At 34.1% G+C, this 23,028-nt stretch overlaps 1 protein-coding gene across 2 annotated transcripts in view; it reads right to left on the reverse strand.

Moving 5' to 3' along the window:
- Positions 1-2,974: 2,974 nt before the first annotated feature.
- KrT95D (phosphofurin acidic cluster sorting protein KrT95D) overlaps positions 2,975-23,028 on the reverse strand; it is a 145,200-nt gene continuing 125,146 nt past the window's right edge. For both annotated transcript variants that reach the window (XM_085947850.1, XM_085947851.1), the window contains 10 exons: positions 20,780-20,943; positions 19,994-20,143; positions 18,888-19,108; positions 14,022-14,176; positions 12,844-12,988; positions 7,579-7,693; positions 6,537-6,821; positions 5,774-6,098; positions 4,651-4,773; positions 2,975-4,529 (listed from right to left, as the gene is read on the reverse strand). In XM_085947850.1, the coding sequence (XP_085803976.1) occupies positions 4,402-4,529; positions 4,651-4,773; positions 5,774-6,098; positions 6,537-6,821; positions 7,579-7,693; positions 12,844-12,988; positions 14,022-14,176; positions 18,888-19,108; positions 19,994-20,143; positions 20,780-20,943 (1,811 nt within the window). In that variant the 3' untranslated portion in view covers positions 2,975-4,401. The remainder of the gene's footprint in view (positions 4,530-4,650; positions 4,774-5,773; positions 6,099-6,536; positions 6,822-7,578; positions 7,694-12,843; positions 12,989-14,021; positions 14,177-18,887; positions 19,109-19,993; positions 20,144-20,779; positions 20,944-23,028) is intronic.

The following is a 23,028-nucleotide window of genomic DNA, read 5'->3' on the forward strand; positions in this document are numbered from 1 at the left end:
AGCACCCTGTGAGTGTTGATAAATTTGTGCTCTTATGTTCCCTACAGAATACATTTTTAAAACCTACATGAGCCTCCTGTCGCCTTGTTAATAAATCAAACCAATTTAACATCTTCGTATTGCATATTTCCAATTATTGTATTTTTATCATTTACTTCACTAACACCGAGGTCAATTTACTTTATTTACATTTATTAGACGCTAACAAGTATTTTTCTACTCGACCACCATCGATGACAACCATATTATATTATTAGATTTAGTTGTTTTTAAATAATACATACACATGGTGCTACTACGACGATTCCATTCTTTCATTCAAAATAAGAATGTATAATATATTTCATTAAAACAGAATTTATAGTTTAAGCTTGAACAATTCATAAACTTTGTAGGAAAGAATAGAAAGAAATCATGAATCATTACAACATAATTATTTTAGAGTTTTCGAATGGTAAAGAATAGACTTTGGATAATAATTATAACTTCATCAAAATTATTAGTCAATTACAAATTACGATAGAAAGTATCAACGAATATATTTTGAAAAGATCAATTTTAAAATGTCTAATAGACATGGAAATCTTATTTAACGAAATATGACTTCATTCTAAATTGTAAAAAAATAATACTATTATACGGTATGTATAAAATGATCTTTAAAAGTTTATTCTGAGAATATAAATATATCTTTCCTATATAGTTTACGAATTGTTCATACTCCTTACCTAAAATTCTTTATTTTCGAGCTATTTTGAGCACTTATCCGTTAAAAAAAGCAATAATTCACAGAAATAGTCAAAATGTGTTAAAATAAAAATCATGCAGCTGCAGTTGACTGAAATCAAATTTAGATTAATTATGTAAAATGTTTTATTGGTATGTATGTAAAAAAAAGCATTAAATCACTTTTAAAATTATTATGGTGTAGATTGTAGAATGTATGTTATGTATCCTTGAGGCGAAAGAAAATTCCAATGGTCTTAATTTTTACAAACAGAGTTAAATGGTTAATATATCAAGTGGTTTGTTCTTGTTTGTAATATAAAATAAACGAGTATAAGGTTACATTACCAGGACAATCTTTTGCAAATAACTGACGTCAAAGTAAAACATAGTATTTTTATCCTGATCATACATCGGATATAACTTTATCTACAGAGAAACATTTATTAGGATGCTAATTTACGTATTTAAATTACTATTATTACATTTTAACCGACAATGCTTTTCGTAAACGAAATCTTTAACAATGCGTTAATTTGGAAATTATTTTATCGTAATAAAATCTTCAAATTGAGCCTACGTTTTTAAAAAGTGGCATAAACTTAACCGTTAGCATTATTTTAATGTAATAGTTTTGCGTAAGTATCGTAATATTAAGTTTTTAAACCGTAAAGTACAATCGTACGGCTATTATTATCGGTAAATATTTTAATAAACACTTATGTATGCAATATTGTTAACGAACGAAGAAATGCTTTCGGAAGACATTCCAATAAATTTATTCACTTACAAAATAGCTACGTATAATTTATACTCACGATGAATATTATAATATTACTAGTGTATAAATATTAAACAAGTCAATATTGTAATAATTTCCAAGCAATTTTAATCAATTCTTTTAGAAAAGCGATTATTTCTATTTGTTTTGAAATGAATGGATAATATCTAAATGGTTTTTGAGAACTTCTCACGTGGCTATTACATCATAACAGTTGTAATAATTTTATAAACATCAGCTGTCTTAATGCAATTATGTTGACATTAGGAATTAACCATAATATATTTATTCATTCCCTGTTTTTTCTTTTAAAAATTATTTACAATGGCAGCTGTGTTCTTAATTGCCATTGTCCATGCGTGATAGAAATTATCAAATACCAGTTACAGTTGAAAATATTAAATTTAAAAAATCTGTAATCATATCTAACAATATTCTTTTCCCATACCTATTGATAATATTACTCAACATTAGACAAAAAAAATGAAAGAACCAATTTTCCTATAATTGTATTATTGTATTGATAGCTGTCTATTTATAAACATACAATTATGTTTGTCACTGTTTTATAATATAGCATGCGGTAACACGATGAAACTATAATGTATTTCATACAAAATTTGACAGTTCGCATAGACAGTAGCGCCTTTGAAAATCTTTTAAATTATGCGTTAGTCAAACCCACCCACAGAAGAATCGTGTCAAAGTGTTTCTGTGTGTGTTGAGTCAGAGCGTTGACCCGGAGTGTTGGGCAAGTAGCCAACAATCATTTTTTGCATAAAGTATACTGAGACAACCTTAACATGTTCCGCTTATGTAATGAAAATGTTAATCTACCTTAACTACACACGGACCATCAGTGTTTACTGCGCTGGTTATACAGTTTGCCTCATATTTATTTGTAACAATAATTATTTTCCTATGAATATTAATATCAATGAGTAAAATGTTTTGTGATTTTTTCTTCATTATAAAATCCATTTCATGGCTGTTATCTGTAATATAAAAATTAAACAATAATTGGTGTCGGTCAATTATTATTCTTTACAAATTCATTTTGTACACTTGTCAGTCTCTTCATAGAATAATTACAAAAAAAGATTAAAAACACTCACCGGCCAGAAGTCAACAACCGAATGTATAGGTGACTGTATTCAATTTATTAATTTTACAGTTAGATACAAACAATTATTACTAATTTTATTATAACTTCAATACCTGGTATACTTGTGTGATTATATTGTATTAATCTTGGGTAAACGAAAGTAAAAAAGTTAATCAACAATGTATATTGTAAATACACGGTTTTAACAAAGACAAGCCATAGTTCACAATTATATGCGTCCTATAATTTTCTTATTCACTTCTCACACTCATCTGTAAAGTTAATTTTATTTTGAGTAAATACAAATTGGTTTGTATTATTTAACCCTCACCCTCGACTGGGTGATAATTTTTTTCTCTATTCGAAAAATACCACAGAGTAAAATGTTGGCAATAGATAAATTTTAAAGAATTTTTAAAATCAAATTATAAATAAATAATTCGAATTTCACACATGGGTTGATTGAACGAAAAATAAAAATTCAGAGCAATGATATTAATTTATAAATATATTAGTTTTACATTTCTAATTTAATTTTAAAACGCATTATATACAACTTTCTAACACAGACAAAATGGCTTATACACTATCTACGATCGAAATCAATCGACGATCGCCTACTATGAATTTAAATAAAAATAATTATTTTATAAACAAATTTCCGGTTTAATCTTAAATAATATATGTCCGACGGCCTCATAATATTTGGATAATGGAATATTTTGATATTTCAAACATTTTCACTAGGAAGTACACTCATGCTTACGTAAACCGGAAAATTACTGAAAACGTATCAACATACGTAACTGACAAATGTTTAATCAAAAATCATGATTAAAAAAAATAGGATTAAGTTTAGCAGAGTATCTTGTTAAATTTATTCAATTCTTTCATCGGTACTATCATAATACATATACAACCAATTATTAAGCTCGCTATATTCAATACGTAATAATTTAACCTTAAAAAACAAATTCTCAAATATACAAAATCAAAATCATACAGTAAACATAATAAATTATATTACACGAGTCCATTCTATTACTAAGTGATCGAAAGCCAAACGATTAAATTTTATCATCTAATACTAAATTCGGGCGAAATTAATAATAATTAGTTCTCGAGTGTGGAGATCTTGATGTGAATATCTTAAACGAGGAACCAAAACACGGATGACTGGATTACGACGCGGCTCAACCGCATTTCACTAGGCGAAGAGGGCACGGGGCAAAATGGCGGATCATGACAAATGACATGCGAAGCTCAGTTCAAAATTACGACAGAAAGTCATCTGATTCGAGAACATAACTGATACAATAAAACCTTTTGAAGATTTATATATCTCTTACGTAATATTAAAGATGTTTCCATCGAAAGTATATTAGCATGCTTAAAGTTTAATAGTACAAAATGTATTGAATATCACTCATCGATTGCAATGGTTTTTTTAACCGTAATGATCAAATACTGAACTATGTATTTCATAATGGCACTCTACAAAAGAAAGTGCATTGCTAACTGGATATGGAATAACTGTAGAAACTAGATTATCCAGATAGAGTTGGATTTTAAATGATAAACACAGTTAGCCTTTGCCATAGCAAAGCGTCAAAAAATGAGGAAAAGTTGAGGCCATTATATAAATATGTGATGAAACAATATTTGGTTATTTTGCCGTCGCCCTCAAAATCACTAGTCTCAATGACATCATCACAGCGTTGACAAGATAGTGTAGGGTTAATAGTTATCACAATATGTAGTGTGGTGGATATTGGAGAGCGGCGTTGGTCTAGGAGAGCTCCTGGGGGGCGAGAGGCGCGCCGAGAAGGGCGATGGGGAAGTTCTTGACGTGCGACTGCCACTGAAGAGACAGCTGGAAGAACTTTACGCTGTTCCACTCTGCGCCATCTATGTATACTGGAAAAAAATATTAAATACTTCTTGATTATACTGGCTTTTGCGAGTCAAATGTGGTAGCGATATACATGCGTAACAAAGACGGAATAAAGGCAATATGTGATATGCAATGGTTGAATACCTCTCAATGGCACGTTGTGTGAAGTCTTGGCGGAGCAGATGAGTCTTGAAATGTTTTCCAATGTTTGATTTTTCCCAGTCTCCGTATCCTTGTCCTTTTCCTTCTTTTTCCCTAGTCGCATTACTGCAAATGAAAATTGTAATATAAATTTGATGTTAATAATTTGAAACACCCCAGAGACATACCACATGAAATTTTTAGAAAAATATTTGTTCAGAATGGGATAATGTACAACCATTGCAGTCCGGGCATTATACACCGATTAAGCTATCAATCAATGCAAATATGCATCGTCCATAAAGCATTCAACATCATTAAATCTTGTGTACTATTTAGCAAATTGATGATTTTTTTTAAACTATGTTTGATCCTAAGAAGGTCATGATTAAGAGCATCCTGTGTGGAGATTGTATTAAAAGATTTTTGTTTTTACGAGAAATGGATGTCAGTCACTTGCTCAAGTTATTAAGGCCATACCTCAGTTGAGACACGGTCTAAAAAGATCGTCGCTAGGCGATGCGCGGATTGCGGGTGCAAATGAGGCATGTCAAACCAAATATAATTTGTCTTATAAATTCAACATGTGTCCATTTAATGTTCCGTTTATTGTTTTATCAATAACAATAATAATATATTCATTGACAAGTTTTCTTTTTAAAGTAAATGGGTAACGTTTTAAGTCATCTTTACACGATTTAAGAATTATTACGGCCGTCGCCATCACGAAGCAAAATGATGTGTTTCTAGCTCTATATTCTCTCTCTGAATGGGAGCGAGTGCAAAATTTCGTTGCGCCTATGGTTCAAAATTATTTGCCGTTTCACTGATGAATCACCTTAAGTTGATACTCTCGGTCTAAACGCACATTGAAAGACGACATGTGAATTTTACAAACCCCGGATTCGCTGGTGAAAATTTTTAGATCTGGCAACTTTGGTAAGGTTGAGCATATAATAATCTTATTAGATTCGGACATAGAAAAAAAAAATTAAGCGCATCAAAGAACGTTTTAATATCTCATTCATCCGACATATTTTATATTAGACCTGTCAAAGTTATTTGAAATAATAAATTAGATTGGTGGATTGAAATTAAATTTAAATTAACTGGTGATTAAACTCACTCTTCTGCTTCTTCTCCTTGGTGGCATAAGTGATGTGAAAGGAGGGCGCGACCTGAGGGTCCACCCCGGGAGTGAGCCTGGCAGCCTGCAGCAAGCGGAAGGTGCACTTCAGAGAGCTGCGCCCGCCCAACTGCTGCGCCGAGCTGTTGCTGCTGCTGTTCCCAGAGTTATGGGCGGCCTCCCGCTTGTCGGAGGCGCTGCCCCCGCTGCTGCCGCCACCAGCTGCCGTGGCCGCCGCTGCAGCCGCACTCTTCAGGTGCCCTTCGAGGCGGCGACGGGCCGACAGCTCGTCGGGTTTGCCTTGAGACTCACCAGGTTTCACAATCTGAAACAGGCGGATGGAGCATATTTTACAACACAAATACAGACAATAAACCTTAAAAATTGTTATATTATGAATTATGATTTGTACATGCTAGTGTAAAAAGTAAGAAATAATGGTATTGAAAATCAATTGTGCATATTGTTTCCATTTTGGTTAAGAAATTGCATTTAACCTTGAAATGAAATATTGAAACTGCGCTACATATCTGGGTGTATTTCAGGTTTAAAAATCTGGAAAATGTAAAATTGTTTTTAAGTATTTTTTATTTGATTTGACAATAAAATGTGGACTTTTACTTTACTTTTACAATTTTTGTAAATAGATGCCTCAGTTCAACATTACATGAAGATTCCATCTCCACGGTCAATTTGTTTCTCTCTCCGTGTTGAAATAAGCGACCAACTATGAAAAGGATATATGTATTGTTTCGTGTCTCACCTGCCAATAATCCAGATTCAATTCCAGAGGCTCCCAATGCTGTGCGGGTGCGGCTGTGATGGCCGACGCTGGGTCCAGCAGCAGGGAATTGGAATTGGCATTATTGGAGAAAGAGGTATTCGAGGAGAGCGAGATGGAGAGGGAATGAGGAGGCGGAGGTGCAGGAGTGGCAGGGGGTGATGGCCGTAGGGAAGAGAGAGCGGGAGGAGACCCCCCTCCGCCTGAGAGGGCCTCTTCTAAGTCCACGGAATGCTGAGCACTCTCCGATGAACCTATTCTTACATCCTGCAATAATAAAAGGAAAGATAAAGATCTTTGCTTCCAAAGGTTGTTTCTGGGTTTTACCGAGTTCTAAAAAATTGTATTCTGGTGTTTTAGAGCAATTTTATGTTCCTTTGGCAATTAGGTGCAATGCACACTGAAATTCGACTGAATACCAACATGGCCATAAAACATAACTGCCAGTCAGCAACCTCCTGTTAAAATAAATAAATAAACGACATTGTACATCCAACAGTGATCGTGTATTGGCGTTTAAGATAGGCGGAAATATTGGGCACATTAATAATTAGCAATCAGAAATATAACAATGCGCGGTGTTCCAATTGTTGGAAGGATATTTCCTTAACTGAAATGTCATTTCATTATAATCGCTACCATTTGTCATTGTCACTTTGTCATGATCTGACACTGACGGGCCCATATGGTCGCAAGGTGATTGTGTGGACTGCTTTGAAAAGTGACCAACACATTGTAAAATATTATGAACTGCAAACAAGCGACATTCATGCCGTGTGCTTCCATTCCAAATTTGTTGCATGCCACAGCATTTGTTTTTAAGTTATACATGTTTTGTGAATGTTAACAAAATCACAATTATACATGTTCCTGTCGAGACGGCTCTAGGGAGCATCCCAAAAATAATCAATAATTGAAATTACAAAACATACTTCAATGTTTGATTATTGAACCCCGATTTTTCATTGTTTTTTTAAATGCATATTCAATTGCAATGTGTAAAAGTATGATTTATTTAATTTACATTAACAAATGGCACAAATATTTGGCTGGGGTCCTCGTCACACATCTTCTCTCTGTAAGCGACCATGGCCTCTGCGATCGGCAGTTGAACAGTGGGGCCGGAACCATTCACGTATCTGTAAGATAAAAAAAGGTAATGAATCAGTATCAATCAGTTTGTTGTAGGTAGACCATCATAATTCAACACAAAAATGCCTTTAGGTGACAAACATTTCGGCATATTCTAATTTATTAACCATATTTTTTCATATTTTTAGTTACTAAGACCGATATAAAGGGTTATCAAATAAGAGATTTTTAGAGATATATCTCAATAAGTTGATTGTGTCACGAGTTATATGGCATGTTGCACCATCTTGTTGGAACCACATATCGTCCAAATAAAAAACATCTAATTTATGCCAGAAAAAATCAGTTATCACGTTTCTGTAGCGTTTTTCAATGATAGCAACTGAACTGCTGTTTTCTATTTCAAAAAAATACGGTCCAATTACACCTCAGACCATTGTGCACTGAAGATAATTTTTTCATGAAATAATGGGTCTGTTACAAGTTGCTCCTAAGCTCAATCACCAAAATTTCGACACACCTAATGGTCATTCGGCTTAAGTTCTTGTGTTAACTGTATTTTATACACCTTCAAATGCAAATCTTTATGAAGAATATTCCATTTAGTGCCATAAGAAAGGCTAAGTTCTTGAGAATGACGTGTAACTGATTGTTCTGGATAGTTTGATTCACAACATTGATATTTTCAGCAGTGACATTTACATTTTTGACGGGTTTGATTCTTAACATCACAAACATTACCATTTGACTCAAATTTTCTGATTAAATTACCAATAGTCTCTGTAGGTCGATTATTTTGACCATAAATTTCACATATTGTCCGAAATATAGCTCAAATAGATTCATTATTGTTGTAATAAATTTTAACAATTTGTATATGCTGTACAACTGTGTATCTTTCCATGATGATTTGCCAAACAATACTGAACACAAATGTTAATTTTGGTGCGAATCAGAAAAAAAGGCTGGAATAATGTTTTAAAAATCTACAGTAAGTACTAATTTGATAACCCTATGGCCTACATCAGTCTTTCACAAAGTGGGCGATAACGCCCCCTTGTGGGCGCTGGACACTTTCAGGGGACAGTAGAAGGCTCAAAGAAAATTAGGGGGCTTTAAGGAAATTTAGAGGGGCGACTGCAGACAAATTCTATCTATAAAAATCCGACGGAATCGAGACACGACACCACTTGAGATGAGACTTACTACTCGAATGCTTGGAGTTCCGTTTCAACGGTTAAATTAGAGTCGCTTACGCATGTAATAATGTGGAGAAGAATTTTGGCTGCAGAAGCGAATCTCTCAATTCTACCCTGGGTTATGGTCGGTTGTTCAACGATTTCTGATAGCATTCCATCGTTGTATTTGAGTGAATGTGGATTTAGTGCTGTAGAAACGTTACTAACTAATAAGAAAAATCGACTGCAAGTTATTGAATGCGGCGACTTACGGCTGTTTTTAAGTGAATTCGAGCCTGATATTAACAAACTCGTCAAAATGTATCAGTTTCATCCTTCACATTAGATTAGTTTTTAATTCAAAACCTTCTTTTAATGTTAATAAAAATACTTCTTAAATATGATTAAAACCTGGCACTCGCGGCCTATTGTAGTATGACGAATTCACTCTCCGCGGTGACGGTTTTTGTTTAATTTAACTTCTGTGTTTCATAATAAAAATGGCAATAAAAAATGAGTTTTATGGCTCTTTAGGCGCCTAGACATGTTCAGATTATTTTACAACATTAAAAAACCGTAATAAATCAGTCATAATGTCAAAAATATCCGAAGAAATTAATTCTATACAAAGACTCACCATTTATAAGATTTCCGCCATTTTGTTTTATGTATATGGAGCACTGCAAGGCTTGCATTTTGTTATTCGTCACGCTCGTGCTTGACGCGAGTATAGAAACACTTCACAAATGGTAATAAAATCACACATAATGTTTTTTCCCTGAGTAGGGTCGTAAAAATAGCACAATAATTTTAGACTAAGCAAACTTTTAGGCAGACACTTAAACAGCTATTAAATATTATTACTGAGTTACATATTTATTTTTACTTTACACATTTAAAATTGTTTTGAAGAGTGGTAGATTTTATAACACGGACTGAGACATAAAGCCACATTGCAAATACAACACATATATCTAGATAGAGATGTTTTTTTTTTATTAATTTTTGAATTTCCGCACACATGACAGCGTCTTCTGGGCTTTTTATTATTTGCCGTGGGCGGAATGTGTTGCGGCAAATGATCTGTTAAAGTTCTAGGCAACAACCTCAATGGATTTTCACTAGTCGATGGTCTGGGTTGTGGAGTTTTCGTGATTTTCACAGCGTACTTAGCTACTAATTGTTTTATCACGACTAACTGAAATTCTCCTAAAGTTTTTTTACTACCAGTAACAGATTTATACATATAGAACGCATTTAATAAATAGAGGTCAATCATGTGAAATGCTACTTTTTTGTACCATTTCACAGATTTCCTCATGCACGACAAGCTGCTGAGCATCATGTCGGCCTTGTCGACAGTCCCCATATTTTTATTATACTCTAAGATGCACTTTGGCTTCATAATGGGTTCTCCGGTTCTAAAATTAGTTTTACCGGTTGGACCGAAGGAGTCATCGTGCATGGTTGTAAGCATGTGGACATCTCTTCTGTCACACCATTTGAGAGCCAACAATGGGCTGTTTGACTTTACCTCTGTCTCCCCCTTTTCAGCTTTTTGAAGCATGGCATTTCTTTGCGATTCTTACGTACAGTCCCACAAGCATTGGTTTTATTTTCATGGAGGTGTTTGAATAACTGTGGACCGGTGTACCAGTTATCGCACCACAACGAATGCCCTTTGCCCAGATACTCGGTCAGCAGCGTTGTCACAACAGCTCCGGAAATTCCAAAGTTTTGGCTATCCACTATGTCTGTCCCGTCACCACAATAAATAATAAAATCTAAAATATAACCCGTCATAACGTCACACAGCACGAACATTTTGATACCGAAACGATGACGCTTCGATGGAATGAATTGTTTAAAAATAAGTCTCCCTTTAAAAACAATAATGCTCTCATCGATACAGAGATTTTGATGCGGAATCATCGTGTCTTTGAAAATTTTGCGTGTATGCTCTAAAAGTAACCTAATTTTATTTAGTCTATCTGAGGTAACACTTGTTGGATCGGAAAAATGGAGCATTTGGAGCAATAACTCATATCGGTCTCTAGGCATCGTCTGACCGAAAATGGGTGCACTTAAAAAACAATCCGTACTCCAGTGTTCTTCTAGTGACAAATGTTTGTTTCGTGTCATGAGCATTGACACCGCAAAAAATGCATATAATTCTGATACAGTTGTATCGATCCAATTATGAGAACGTGATTTTGGTCCAAGTTCTTGAGTGTTATACTGGTAGTGGAAAAAAATGTTTGTTTGTTGGACTACCTTCAACATTATATCACGGTTTAAAAAATGTTCAAAAAAAAGACACTCGGGCGAAGTCTCAGTCAAATCGCTGTTTGCTATGCCGGATTGAAAATCATCAAACTCATATACGATCGGAACATGGGGTCCAGATGTCCATGTTCTCAAGTGTTCAATTGGCTCTTCTGATATATCTACATCACTGAGGTCAGATGGTTCCAATTCTTCTTCAGACATTTCGTAATCGGAGTCCAATTCCTCACTTAAACCAGCCATATTGAAGTTTGAAAAAAGTTCTCAACCAAACACTCACACGATAACAAAGGTAAAATAGTCCAAAAAAATATAGTCAAAACACTTTATAACAGTTTAATACACATGAATGGTATAGTTAAAAACACATAAACAATAACACAGACAAAATATTATAATAAAATTCACACAATACAATAGATCGCGTAAAATACGTAATATTTTGTACGGAAAAACGACAAGAGCGATTCCTTGCACAGTCCTCTCACAACAGTGATATTACGCATACTGCGCAAACGCAGTAAAGTGGCACGATGTTTCAAACCAAAATTAAATGAGCGTAGATTGACGGCCTGTCGAAGGCATGTCAAACATCTTAGTTTTAGTATTGTAACACAATTTATTTGACAATATTACATATATGTCACCGTTGGTAATGAAATAAGGCAAATTATGGTAGAGATTTCAAAATCATGCGTCATGTATATTCTACATAATCGACCGGCGCATTTTTGCGTACAACATTGGCGACAGAAGCGCTGTAGCCCCGTAGTTTTGCGAAATTTCGCGTACTACACTCGTGACAGAAGCGGGCGCCGGGTTAAGTATGAGTTTTAATTCCTCTCATTGAAACATTCTTTGATCTCAGAAATAGGAAATGGGTTCCACCCTATCTATCCTATCCATATAATAATGCATGTTTAAAAATTATATTTGCAATAACTGTTTTTAAGATACGCAACAGATGGTAATGTAAAAAGGTAAGTTAAAAAATATTAGAATACTAGATTTTTTTTAAATCTCAAAGTGGGCGGTGGTCGAAATAAGTTTAAGAACCTGTCGCCTATATTATGAATGAAAACAATTCATCTCTGTTCTGGCAGAACACACTAACTGGAGAATACTAGTTTTGAGTAATTTGACTTTGAAGTTGTTAAAATGTTTGAAATAATGGTCTATCATGTGAGTTTATTAAATAATCGTAAAAAGGATGACTTTAAAATAAAGATTGTTTATTTATTAAGAAGGTTTCCAGACGGTGAAGTTTGAAATAAGGAATATTTTGGTACTAACTCAATATGTCATTTTTTCGAATTAGTGTTTTCTGCCAGAACAGTGACGAATTATTCTGTGTTAAATTTTTCTTTCGAACAATGTGATTTATATAACAGGACTCGTTTATGCTAACAGGTTTATTACTTTACTTTTGAATATTGATTTTATTTTGCCTTTTCTTCATACAACTCGTAATATAACATTTCCCGAGAGTATATTTGGACAGTGTACTGAAAACTACGATTGAATGGATTATTAGAGTCAGGGTCGACCCGTTACTGAATAAAGTCTTCCTTATCTCTCTATACTTTTTATATTTTGCCGATACATACTTCCGCTAAACCTAATCAATTTTTTGATCCAACAGCTTCACAATAGTTATATCGCTCAGGGAATGAGTAATTTTTAGCTCCAGTGGTAGTCGACAGGTATTGATAATTAACGATAATCATAATAACCTGTTGATTCTACTTTTGAACTCGGAGGTGTCGGTGAGGGATCCGTCGGCTGCTCTCTCGCACAAAGCCAGCCAGCTCTCTCCTCCAAACAGCATTCCGTAACCGGGGTCCACCGACGAAAGGTATCGAGATATGTAATTTACACCTGGACAAACACATAACTAATTATGTTTACGGATTACAATAATCGGAAACAAAATGAGTCATCCGTAAAAATATAATAATAATAATAATAATGGGTAACTTTGCACTTTTTATGAGTCCTATTCCTATCGCAAACATTAGTTTTAATGCATAAAAAGGATTATACCCACCTACTGTGAAATTTAATTATTTAAAGTGCGCATTCTTTACCATAATTTTATCATAATTCGCCATCGTTAAAACGACGACATCAAATCAAAAGTCTCTTTCTAGTATTGATATATTCCACTTAAGTGAGGGTTGAGAAATCAGGGTTGAGCAAATGGCTAATAACCATTAAAAAAGGTAAATTTCGACAGTTGCTGTCTTATAAAATTTTAAAATGTTTTTTTAATTACTTGATTAGACTTCCTCACTGTACTCATATGTGATTTTTTGACATTACTGCGCAATTATCACGCAAATATCTCAACATACTAATTCAAAATGTTCACAATAAATAAAAAATATAGAAATTGTAATTATGCTATTAATGTGATTCTGATAATTAGTGGTTGAGCATTTGTGGACTGTAATTTTTGGTGAAGGATGCTGGGAATTCCGGATATATGGGAGGGGGGTGATGTACAAGAATGCTGGCGCGTACTGGCATGGGTCCCGGGTCATGCACTCACACACTTGGTAGATACATTGTCTTGTCAATGTCTCACTCTCACTGGTACACGTAGGTTAATAATTTCAATGATGATAATGTTTGTAATAAATGATAATGATGATGTTGGTATTTCATGATGATCAGCCACCCTGTGCCAGGGTATGTCAAGGTTCTGATTTGTGTTATATTGAGTTTTTTCTAGACGATCGTCACACTATATGAAGTGCGCTCACTCGTCGTTGGCGAATAACTGCCGGTTATTACATCACCGTTGTAGGATGACCTGTGATAGTCATGCCTGGTTGACGAGAATGATTAAGGATGGGATTGGGGATTACAATCGGCCCAACAAATTGGTATTGGCAAAAAATATACTAACCGAGTGGCACTATGTAGAAGCGAACGTGTGCCCCCCAGTCGGGTGGTCTTTGTGCCCAGAGATCCACGTATGCTCGTAATGCTCCGCTCACCAAAGCGTCAGGGCCTAACAGCACCACTCGCACGGATTGCATTGGTTTAGCAGATGTGTGGCACCTGAGGTGAAAAAAAATATAAATTATCTCAACATGCTTCTTCCCTTCATCTAGATTAAGATACCTACACCACATGGTGGTTCTGTGTTAGGGTTTGCGATCTCGAGATTCCGTTCAATTTCACGATTTCAAAATACTGGGAACCCATTTAACAAAAATAATACACTTTGTTCAATAAAAGAAGTGTAATTTAAAGAAAGTGGTTAGTCTATAAATGAAAATATATTGAAATATCATTAATCGCACAATTTTCTCAGTATCACAGGACTGGTATACATTATACATTACTTTAAAGCTGTGTACATCCAAAATCATAATTAGAAATTGTTGCTGAATGTAAAATATTTTTTTTTATGAAAAATTTCACTTATTTCTGTCAAATTATGAGATTCAAAATTATATCCACTATTGTAATTCATATGTTTAAATGTGTTAAATCATAGTGCAGTTCAATAAACAAGAATTTGCAGTCAAAATAAACAAGAATTTGCAGTCAAGTGGTATTTAAAAAATAAATATAGTGTAGCACACTGAGGAATGTTAATTAAGAATTTTAGTCGGCTAAAGGCGGCAGATAACTAAGAGGACGGGAGCCAAGTGACACCTTATGGCCTTAAGTGGCCCTCAGATAAGCGGCAAGTGATAATAATATTTAACTAGCTGAGCCAGCTGGCTCTCGCCAGTCTGTCTCGCTAGGTCTTGCAGACAGCTTTTCGTCATAGTGACTTGGTGTTGGATTTTAATATAATAATTGTAAAGCGTATATAGACGGCGCCATAGTTATCCCTTCGGGATGGATTTTCATTCACGTCAGACAGTTGAAAATTTAGCTGATTTGTCAGTTTTACAATCTGCATGTCGTCACTGCCAATACAAATTTGGAGTCATGTGCGTAGTCTATTCTGGAGTCTGGCCTTCTCAATATCGTCTGACACCATTTCAGGCTGCTAGGCTTAGCAGAACAGCTGGCAATCGCCGATTGCTACCACTGTCATTTTAATTTTAATACAATATATGTGTAGGTATGTGCATTTAAATATGATAAATAATTATATATCTCAATCGTGATTATCATAAATAGCGATCCAATATAACGCGAATATTAATCCCTTTTGGTTCCCATTTACATAATAGAAAAAGGTTAGCAGCATAAAAAAATAATTTAAACATTATTTTGTTTCATTGTCTATAAAAATAAATGCTTGGAGCCATAGAATAATATTTTAAAAATCATATTTTGATTTAAAATTAACCTTAAACAATATAGTTTCCCGGTGCGGGACATTCATATCGAAACAAATGTTGATAAATAATGAAGCAATACATATTATATCTGATAAGAAAAGGAATTTATAGGACCTAAAGATGTGGAATCAGCTTAAAGAGGCCTTCATCCAGCAGTGGATTGATACAGGTTGATGACGATAATGACGATATAAATGGGTAGGTATATAAAATCACAAATTTAAAAAAATATTGCAGTTTATATGACCAAGAAGAGTAGAATTAGGATGGGATAACCTTCATCCAGCAGTGGATTAATCTTGGTTGATGATGATAATGACGATATTATGAATATGTAAATATAATATCAGCAATATTGATAAATGTAGCAATTCATATGACCGACAGAAATTCAAACAACTTAGAATTCCTTCATCCACCGGTGGATTGATTCAGGCTCATAATGATAATGGAAATATAAATAGATATAATATAATATCACCGATTTTGATAAATACAGCAATTCATATGACAGAAAGGAGTAGAATCAAGCTAGGGAGGTCTTTATTAAGCAGTGGATTGGTTTAGGTCGATGATGATGATGATGACGATATGAATATGTAGATAAATATAATATCACCGATTTTGATAAATACAGCAATTCATATGACAGAAAGAAGTAGAATCTGGCTAGGGAGGTCTTTATTAAGCAGTGGATTGGTTCAGGTCGATGATGATGATGTTGATGACGATATGAATATGTAGATAAATATAATATCACCGATTTTGATAAATACAGAAATTCATATGACAGAAAGGAGGAGAATTAGGCTAAGGGGGTCTTTATTAAGCAGTGGATTGGTTCAGGTATATGATAATGATGATGATGATGATGACGATATGAATGTGTAGATACATATAATATCACAGATTTTGATAAATACATACATTCATATGACAGAAAGAAGTAGAATCTGGCTAGGGAGGTCTTTATTAAGCAGTGGATTGGTTCAGGTCGATGATGATGATGTTGATGACGATATGAATATGTAGATAAATATAATATCACCGATTTTGATAAATACAGAAATTCATATGACAGAAAGGAGGAGAATTAGGCTAAGGGGGTCTTTATTAAGCAGTGGATTGGTTCAGGTATATGATAATGATGATGATGATGATGACGATATGAATGTGTAGATACATATAATATCACAGATTTTGATAAATACATACATTCATATGACAAAAGGAGTAGAATCAAGCTAGGGAGATCTTTATTAAGCAGTGGATGGATCCTGGTTGATGATGATGATGACGATATGAATATTTAAATAAATATAATGTCACCGATTTTGATAAATACAGAAATTCATATGACAGAAAGGAGTAGAATCTGGCTAGGGAGGTCTTTATTAAGCAGTGGATTGGTTCACGTCGATGATGATGATGACGATATGAATATGTAGATAAATATAATATCACCGATTTTGATAAATACAGAAATTCATATGACAGAAAGGAGGAGAATTAGGCTAAGGGGGTCTTTATTAAGCAGTGGATTGGTTCAGGTATATGATAATGATGATGATGATGATGATGACGATATGAATGTGTAGATACATATAATATCACAGATTTTGATAAATACATACATTCATATGACAAAAGGAGTAGAATCAGGCTAGGGAGGTCTTTATTAAGCAGTGGATGGATCCTGGTTGATGATGATGATGACGATATGAATATGTTTTTAAATATAATATCACCGATTTTGATAAATACAGCAATTCATATGACAGAAAGGAGTAGAACCGGGCTAGGGAGGCCATTATCTAGCAGTGGATTGGTTCAGGTCGATGATATAAGAATGATAGAAATAGGTATAATATCACAAATTCGTTAAACCGATAGTAGTAGAATCAGGTTGCGGAACCCTTCATCCAGCAGTGGATTGATCCTGGTTGATGATGATGATGATTATGATGACGATATGAATATGTAGATAAATAACATTAGAAATTCAATACTGTCAATAATACAATCAACGTAGAGAGGCCTTCATCCAGCAGTGGATTTATTGAGGCTCGTGATAATAATGGCATTATATATAGATAGGTAGATAATAATATTATATCACTGATTTTGATAAATATAACAATTCATGTGTAAGTAAGGAGTAGAATAAGGCTGAGGAGGCCTTCATCCAGCAGTGTATAGGTCAAGATTGATGATGATAGGGACGAAAAAAATAGGTAGATATTATACAATATCACACATTTTGATAACTATAACAATTCGTATTAATTTCTTTCATTGTTTGCAATGGCAACTTTTTTAGTATGGAAATTAGTAGCCTAGGTAATTATTCAATAACAAAAATAGTGGGTGAACAGCCATAAAGAAGTATTTAAAAAAATCAAATTTGGAATATCACGTTATCTATGATATGACGGCCAGTGGCGGACACACCTGTCAGATTTTTATTTACGTACTGAATTGTAGCAAGATTATGGGTTTTTCACCGGAAAAAAGTGCGCCAATGCCTACATTACGATATTTGAATAAAAATAATCGAATTTGTTTGTCAAATAAAGGATTAGAAGGTCTTAAGCGACGAAGACGTCATTCTGCTGTATGTTGAAAGAAGTATGGCGAATTGTATACGCTGTATGAGAAAATATCAGTTATAAACGTCACGTACCTGTAAAATCATTGAAAATTTCTGAAATGTGGTCAATTCAAACGGTAGATGAATTGGTAGCGCACATTTTGAAGTGAAGATGTAAAAATAACAATAAAATGTCGCTTAAATGAGCTGTTAGTGAATTTTCTAAAATCTCTTAGGATAATAATATATAGGAGATTATCACCCTCTCTCCATTTCTCTTGAAGCCGTTGCATCACTGAATTGCCATGTGCTCTTCATAGAAATGGGTTACTGGCAGAATATTTTGTCAGCTAACGATTTTAATGGATAGATAAAATACAACTACATCTTAATATTCATCATCATCACCATCAGCCTGAATCTATCCACTGCTGGATGAAGGCCTCTCCAAGCTGATTCCACTTCATTCGGCCCTGTGCATTGTGTTGCCACGTACTTCAGCAAAACTTAATTATTTAATCGATCCAGCAGCCTCTAGGTCTACCTTGTGGACGTTTTGTACCTCTCGGGTACCACTGGATGACTAGATTTGTCCAACGATTGTCCCTTCTTCAAGCTGTGTCCAGCCCGTTTCCATTTGAGGCTATATTATATTAGATATTATTACATATTGAATTTAAGCTACTCCTTGTTATAAGACCACCAGAAGCTGGTTCCAGCCTAATCTCCGAAGAAGAGTCATTGTAGTGAATGTCTCTTCAAGAAACACTGGCTTCATATCTGAGACTCTCTTATCAGCCCCACAATTACCAATAAACACTAGTAATGAATATAAATTGCAAATGATTTTATTAGAAATGTGACAAAAGTGACTCACTGTTTGCATATCTTATTGAGCAGAGCCTGCATGACGGCTTTCACTTCCAGTGGATTGTGGGGATTGAGAGCGGGTTGTGGCAACAGCGGGGACAACCTTTGCGCCAGATGCGCCGCCGCTGCGTTCTCTCTCGCCGGAAGAACTAGGCACACCGAATCCGGCATGCGAACGTCGTGCTCATTCAAAGTTAGGCTCACTTGATCCAGAAGTATGCGACGGGGCTACAAAATAAAACCGTCAATATTTTAATGGTGACTTGTAATGCCTCTGCGAGAGATTTTGAAAACTGTGTTAATAACATATTTTATAAATATTTTTAGCATTAAAATGTAGATTGATAAAACATACCAAATTTAAAAACACACTAGATGCATAATAGAAAAACTTCCAAAAAAAAATTGATGCCAAACGGGAGTCGAATCTGCATTTACAGGATTTGCGTCCATTGTGCTTTATACAGTGTGCAGTTTATTAGTTAATTTCATCATAATAAGACAGGACACACTTGGCTCAGTTGTGCAAACATATTGGCGTGACTCCAGTGGATGCGGATTCAAGTCCTGCCGGGCGTCATAATATTATGTTTAATCAGTGATGCCAACCGTACTATAATTATAGTACAATACTATAATTTTAATTCCGCAAAAAATGGAAAATACTATAATTTTACAGCAAATATACCAAAATAATATAATTTTAAAGGATTCTAGACGGAAAATGTTCCTGTACTATATTTTTTTGCCATCGTACTATAATTAGCATAGAAAAAGATTGCAACACTGTGTTCAATAAAGAATGTTACATTCTCAAATCTTGTGGATTATTTAAAATAGTTTATGTAGTAATAGTATAAGTTACTTTTTTAGAAAGTGACAAAATGATTTTTGACAGCTAACGTATATTTTTTCTACTTTCAAAAAGCACTGATTTTTCTATAAAGTATTCATCACAAGTTTTGCCAATAATTCCATCTGGGTCGATCCTGCTCTGATCATACTGAACTCTAAAATATAGAAATTGATTTCTAGCAAATATTATCTTCCCTGAAACGTTTGCTTATAGTGATAATTTTATCTGTACTTTAGTTAGGCTAAGCTATTACTCACTTCATGTATGGTGGGGCTCTGGGCGGAGTGGTCAGAGTGAAGAGGGCGGAGGGAATGGTCGGTGGCGATGGTGAGGGAGTTCTGCTGCTTCTTCTTGCTACCGCTGCCCGGACCGACGTTCGTCCTGAACAGACGAGATCGCTTCTCGTCCTGCAACATCAAATATACCAAAGTCACAAAAAGAATCCTAATATGTAATAGAGTATGGATTAAATGAGGTGCTGAGAATTGAATGAATGCAAGTAAGGGTGCACTTGCATTCGTTCAACAACCAAGTTGAGTAAATTCATTTTGATGATCGGGTACCGCCATGGTAATACCAAGCATTTAATGGGTTTTAAAGGACAAGTCAGGCCACAACATTCAAATTATATAATATGTTTCTATGGAAATAAGAATGATGATCATGGGATATAATCTAATGCATAATTATTTTTTATTACCATGTTCGATCCTAAGAAGATCATATGGGCCTCAACAGAGTGGAGGTTGTATTAACAGTTTTTTGTTTTTATGAGAAATGAATGTTAGCCACTTGTTCAATCTATTAAGTCCATACTCTGGGTTCAAACACAAATTGAAAAACAACATGTGAATTTGCCTGATTCAGGATTTCCTACAACATTATCGACAATCAGCTTGGTGTGCGTAATGCATTAAATACTGTTCTGAAATTCTGAGTATGCATGCCTATCATGTTTATTTATATGTTTAATTGCACTCTTGTAACTTTCAATTATCAAATTCCTAGCACACAAGAAACAAAAATTGGATGAAGAATGTAACCTTTTCTCTGGGTGGTGATCCAGAGACCAGCTGGTGATCGTTAGCGGGTTGCTCCCTGGAGAGAAGCTGCTCTGTGGGGTCATCCTGGTCCAGGAACGGAAGCAGGGATCCGTCCGGCCCCCCGCCGCCCCTTTCCATCCCTCGATTTCTCCATTGATCGCTTTCTGAACATCAAAATACTGATTTAGTAAAAAAGAATCTATGATAGGGCTGTAATAAATGAGGCGTCTATTTTCAAAAACTGACAAGTCCACAATTCAATGTCTGTGGAACTTAAATAATTATTTGGATTTCAAGTGTAAATGGTTGGTTTCAACATTAGTTTCTTTTTTTAAATGTAAATATAAAATATTGTATTTCCAAATTAGAACACTATGTCCACTTTTATTAGTCAGTAATAAACCCTTTATTGCAATAAATTAAGCAAAATAAAATTCGGCATGTAAGCATTTATTTGTATAATTTTTTATACAAATATCGATTTCTGTAAGTTATTAAATTTTTAAACATCTTCATAATATGCTTTTGGCAGTGTGTAGAAGTTATATTATACCATTATAATATATTGTGTAAAATTACACGTAATTGTATTTTTTCGTTTTTTTGGAAATAGAAATTTAAAAAAAAAGATAAAAAAAATTACAAGAATTTAAAGCAGTTTACCCATGTGACATTAGTACAGGTAAATAAATAAAATATCTTAAATTGGATACAAAAGGCGTTTAAAGTTTTAACACAGTTTACCTCTAAAATTCATTATAATATAAGACAAAAAATTGTAAGGCCATTAGGTAACCTCATTTAATAAAATAAAATCAATATTAGTACACTTAAATCTATACAAGACAGAATCATTCATTGCTACCGAAGCGACCGTATATGGTGAATAAAATAGAGAATTAAAGCACATAGACAAGGCTACAAAAAAACACAGAGGGATGCAAGAGCAGGCAAGAGGGATGCACAATATAAAAGCAGACAGCAAAAGCCTAGCCGATTGGAGAAGTCCTGTGGAAAGAGAGAGATTTATAGGGGTGATACTTACAGGCTAGTACAAAATAAGATACGTGAAGATATTGGAAAATTACTGAAAGAAATGGAAGATCAATGCCAAATGAATGTTCAAGACTGAATAATACATAACATTTAAGGGCCCTATGCATAGTCATATTTATGTAAATAAGTAGACCTATTTGGAATGGGAAATCATATCGGAAAGATTCCATAATAATTTCCATTCGAAGTAATGCATAACGCATAACTATGCATGGAGTCCTAAGAATGTAACATTCTTCATTGAAAATATATAACTTAGAATAGCGACAGTAACATGACTTAAAGAAAATTCCTTCAACTGAATGGAATTTGAATCTACATCAATCGCACGCCAGTCATTCTCGGCTCGCCCGGCATGCGATAAATGTGGATCGGAATCCTACTCAGTTCAAGATTTTTTAAACGATTATTCCAATAGGTATGTTTCTGAGGCTATTCCAAGGAACCTACGTACATTTACCAGCAGTGAATTGAATTAAATTTGTGATTTCAGTCATTTTCATTGTCAAAATAATACAATTGTAATTATTCGTTAATATTTTATTTTTATTATTGATAAATATTATAAATTCCCCGGAATGACGAGTTATGAGAAGCACAAAAGATCTAAAAAAAAATCATACATAGATATAATATATAAAAAAAAATTAAGAATGTTTTTTATTCTTTCTGCAATTTTGATTAACTATTGAAGGTATATTTTTAGAGTATCGTTAATTCTTGAGCCAACGGTAGCAACTGCGGACGCACATTATTTATGTATTTAATGATGTTATGCTCTGTTTAAAAAATTAAAAATAACATGGCCGCCAGAGAAAGCATGCCAAATCATTTTAAATGAAATAATCTAACCACATTAATAAAGAATATTAGTTGATCATTGGCATCACAGAATAGAAATATTATTATCAAATGTAATTTTGGGAAATAATTCAAGTGAAAATGTGACTGATTTAAAAAAAATATAAATACTGTGCACTGATGACGACTGAAATGTGCTGTCGGAGAAGGCAAGACTACTGGTTAGTTGAGTTGATTAAACAATCGCAAAGGGTGAGAGAAATTTTACATGATAATAGTAACGAGAAAGAGAATTATGCTGAGGAACAACTTAGTAATAAAATAAGAAATTATAATTAATATTAATATAATAATTAATTATATTGTTAATATTTTGAGAACATTTCTCAAGC

This window comes from Rhyacophila brunnea, unplaced genomic scaffold (assembly GCF_057557595.1).
Source record: "Rhyacophila brunnea isolate RB1 unplaced genomic scaffold, BYU_Rbru_1.0 scaffold_20, whole genome shotgun sequence".
Taxonomy (NCBI): Eukaryota; Metazoa; Arthropoda; class Insecta; order Trichoptera; family Rhyacophilidae; genus Rhyacophila; species Rhyacophila brunnea.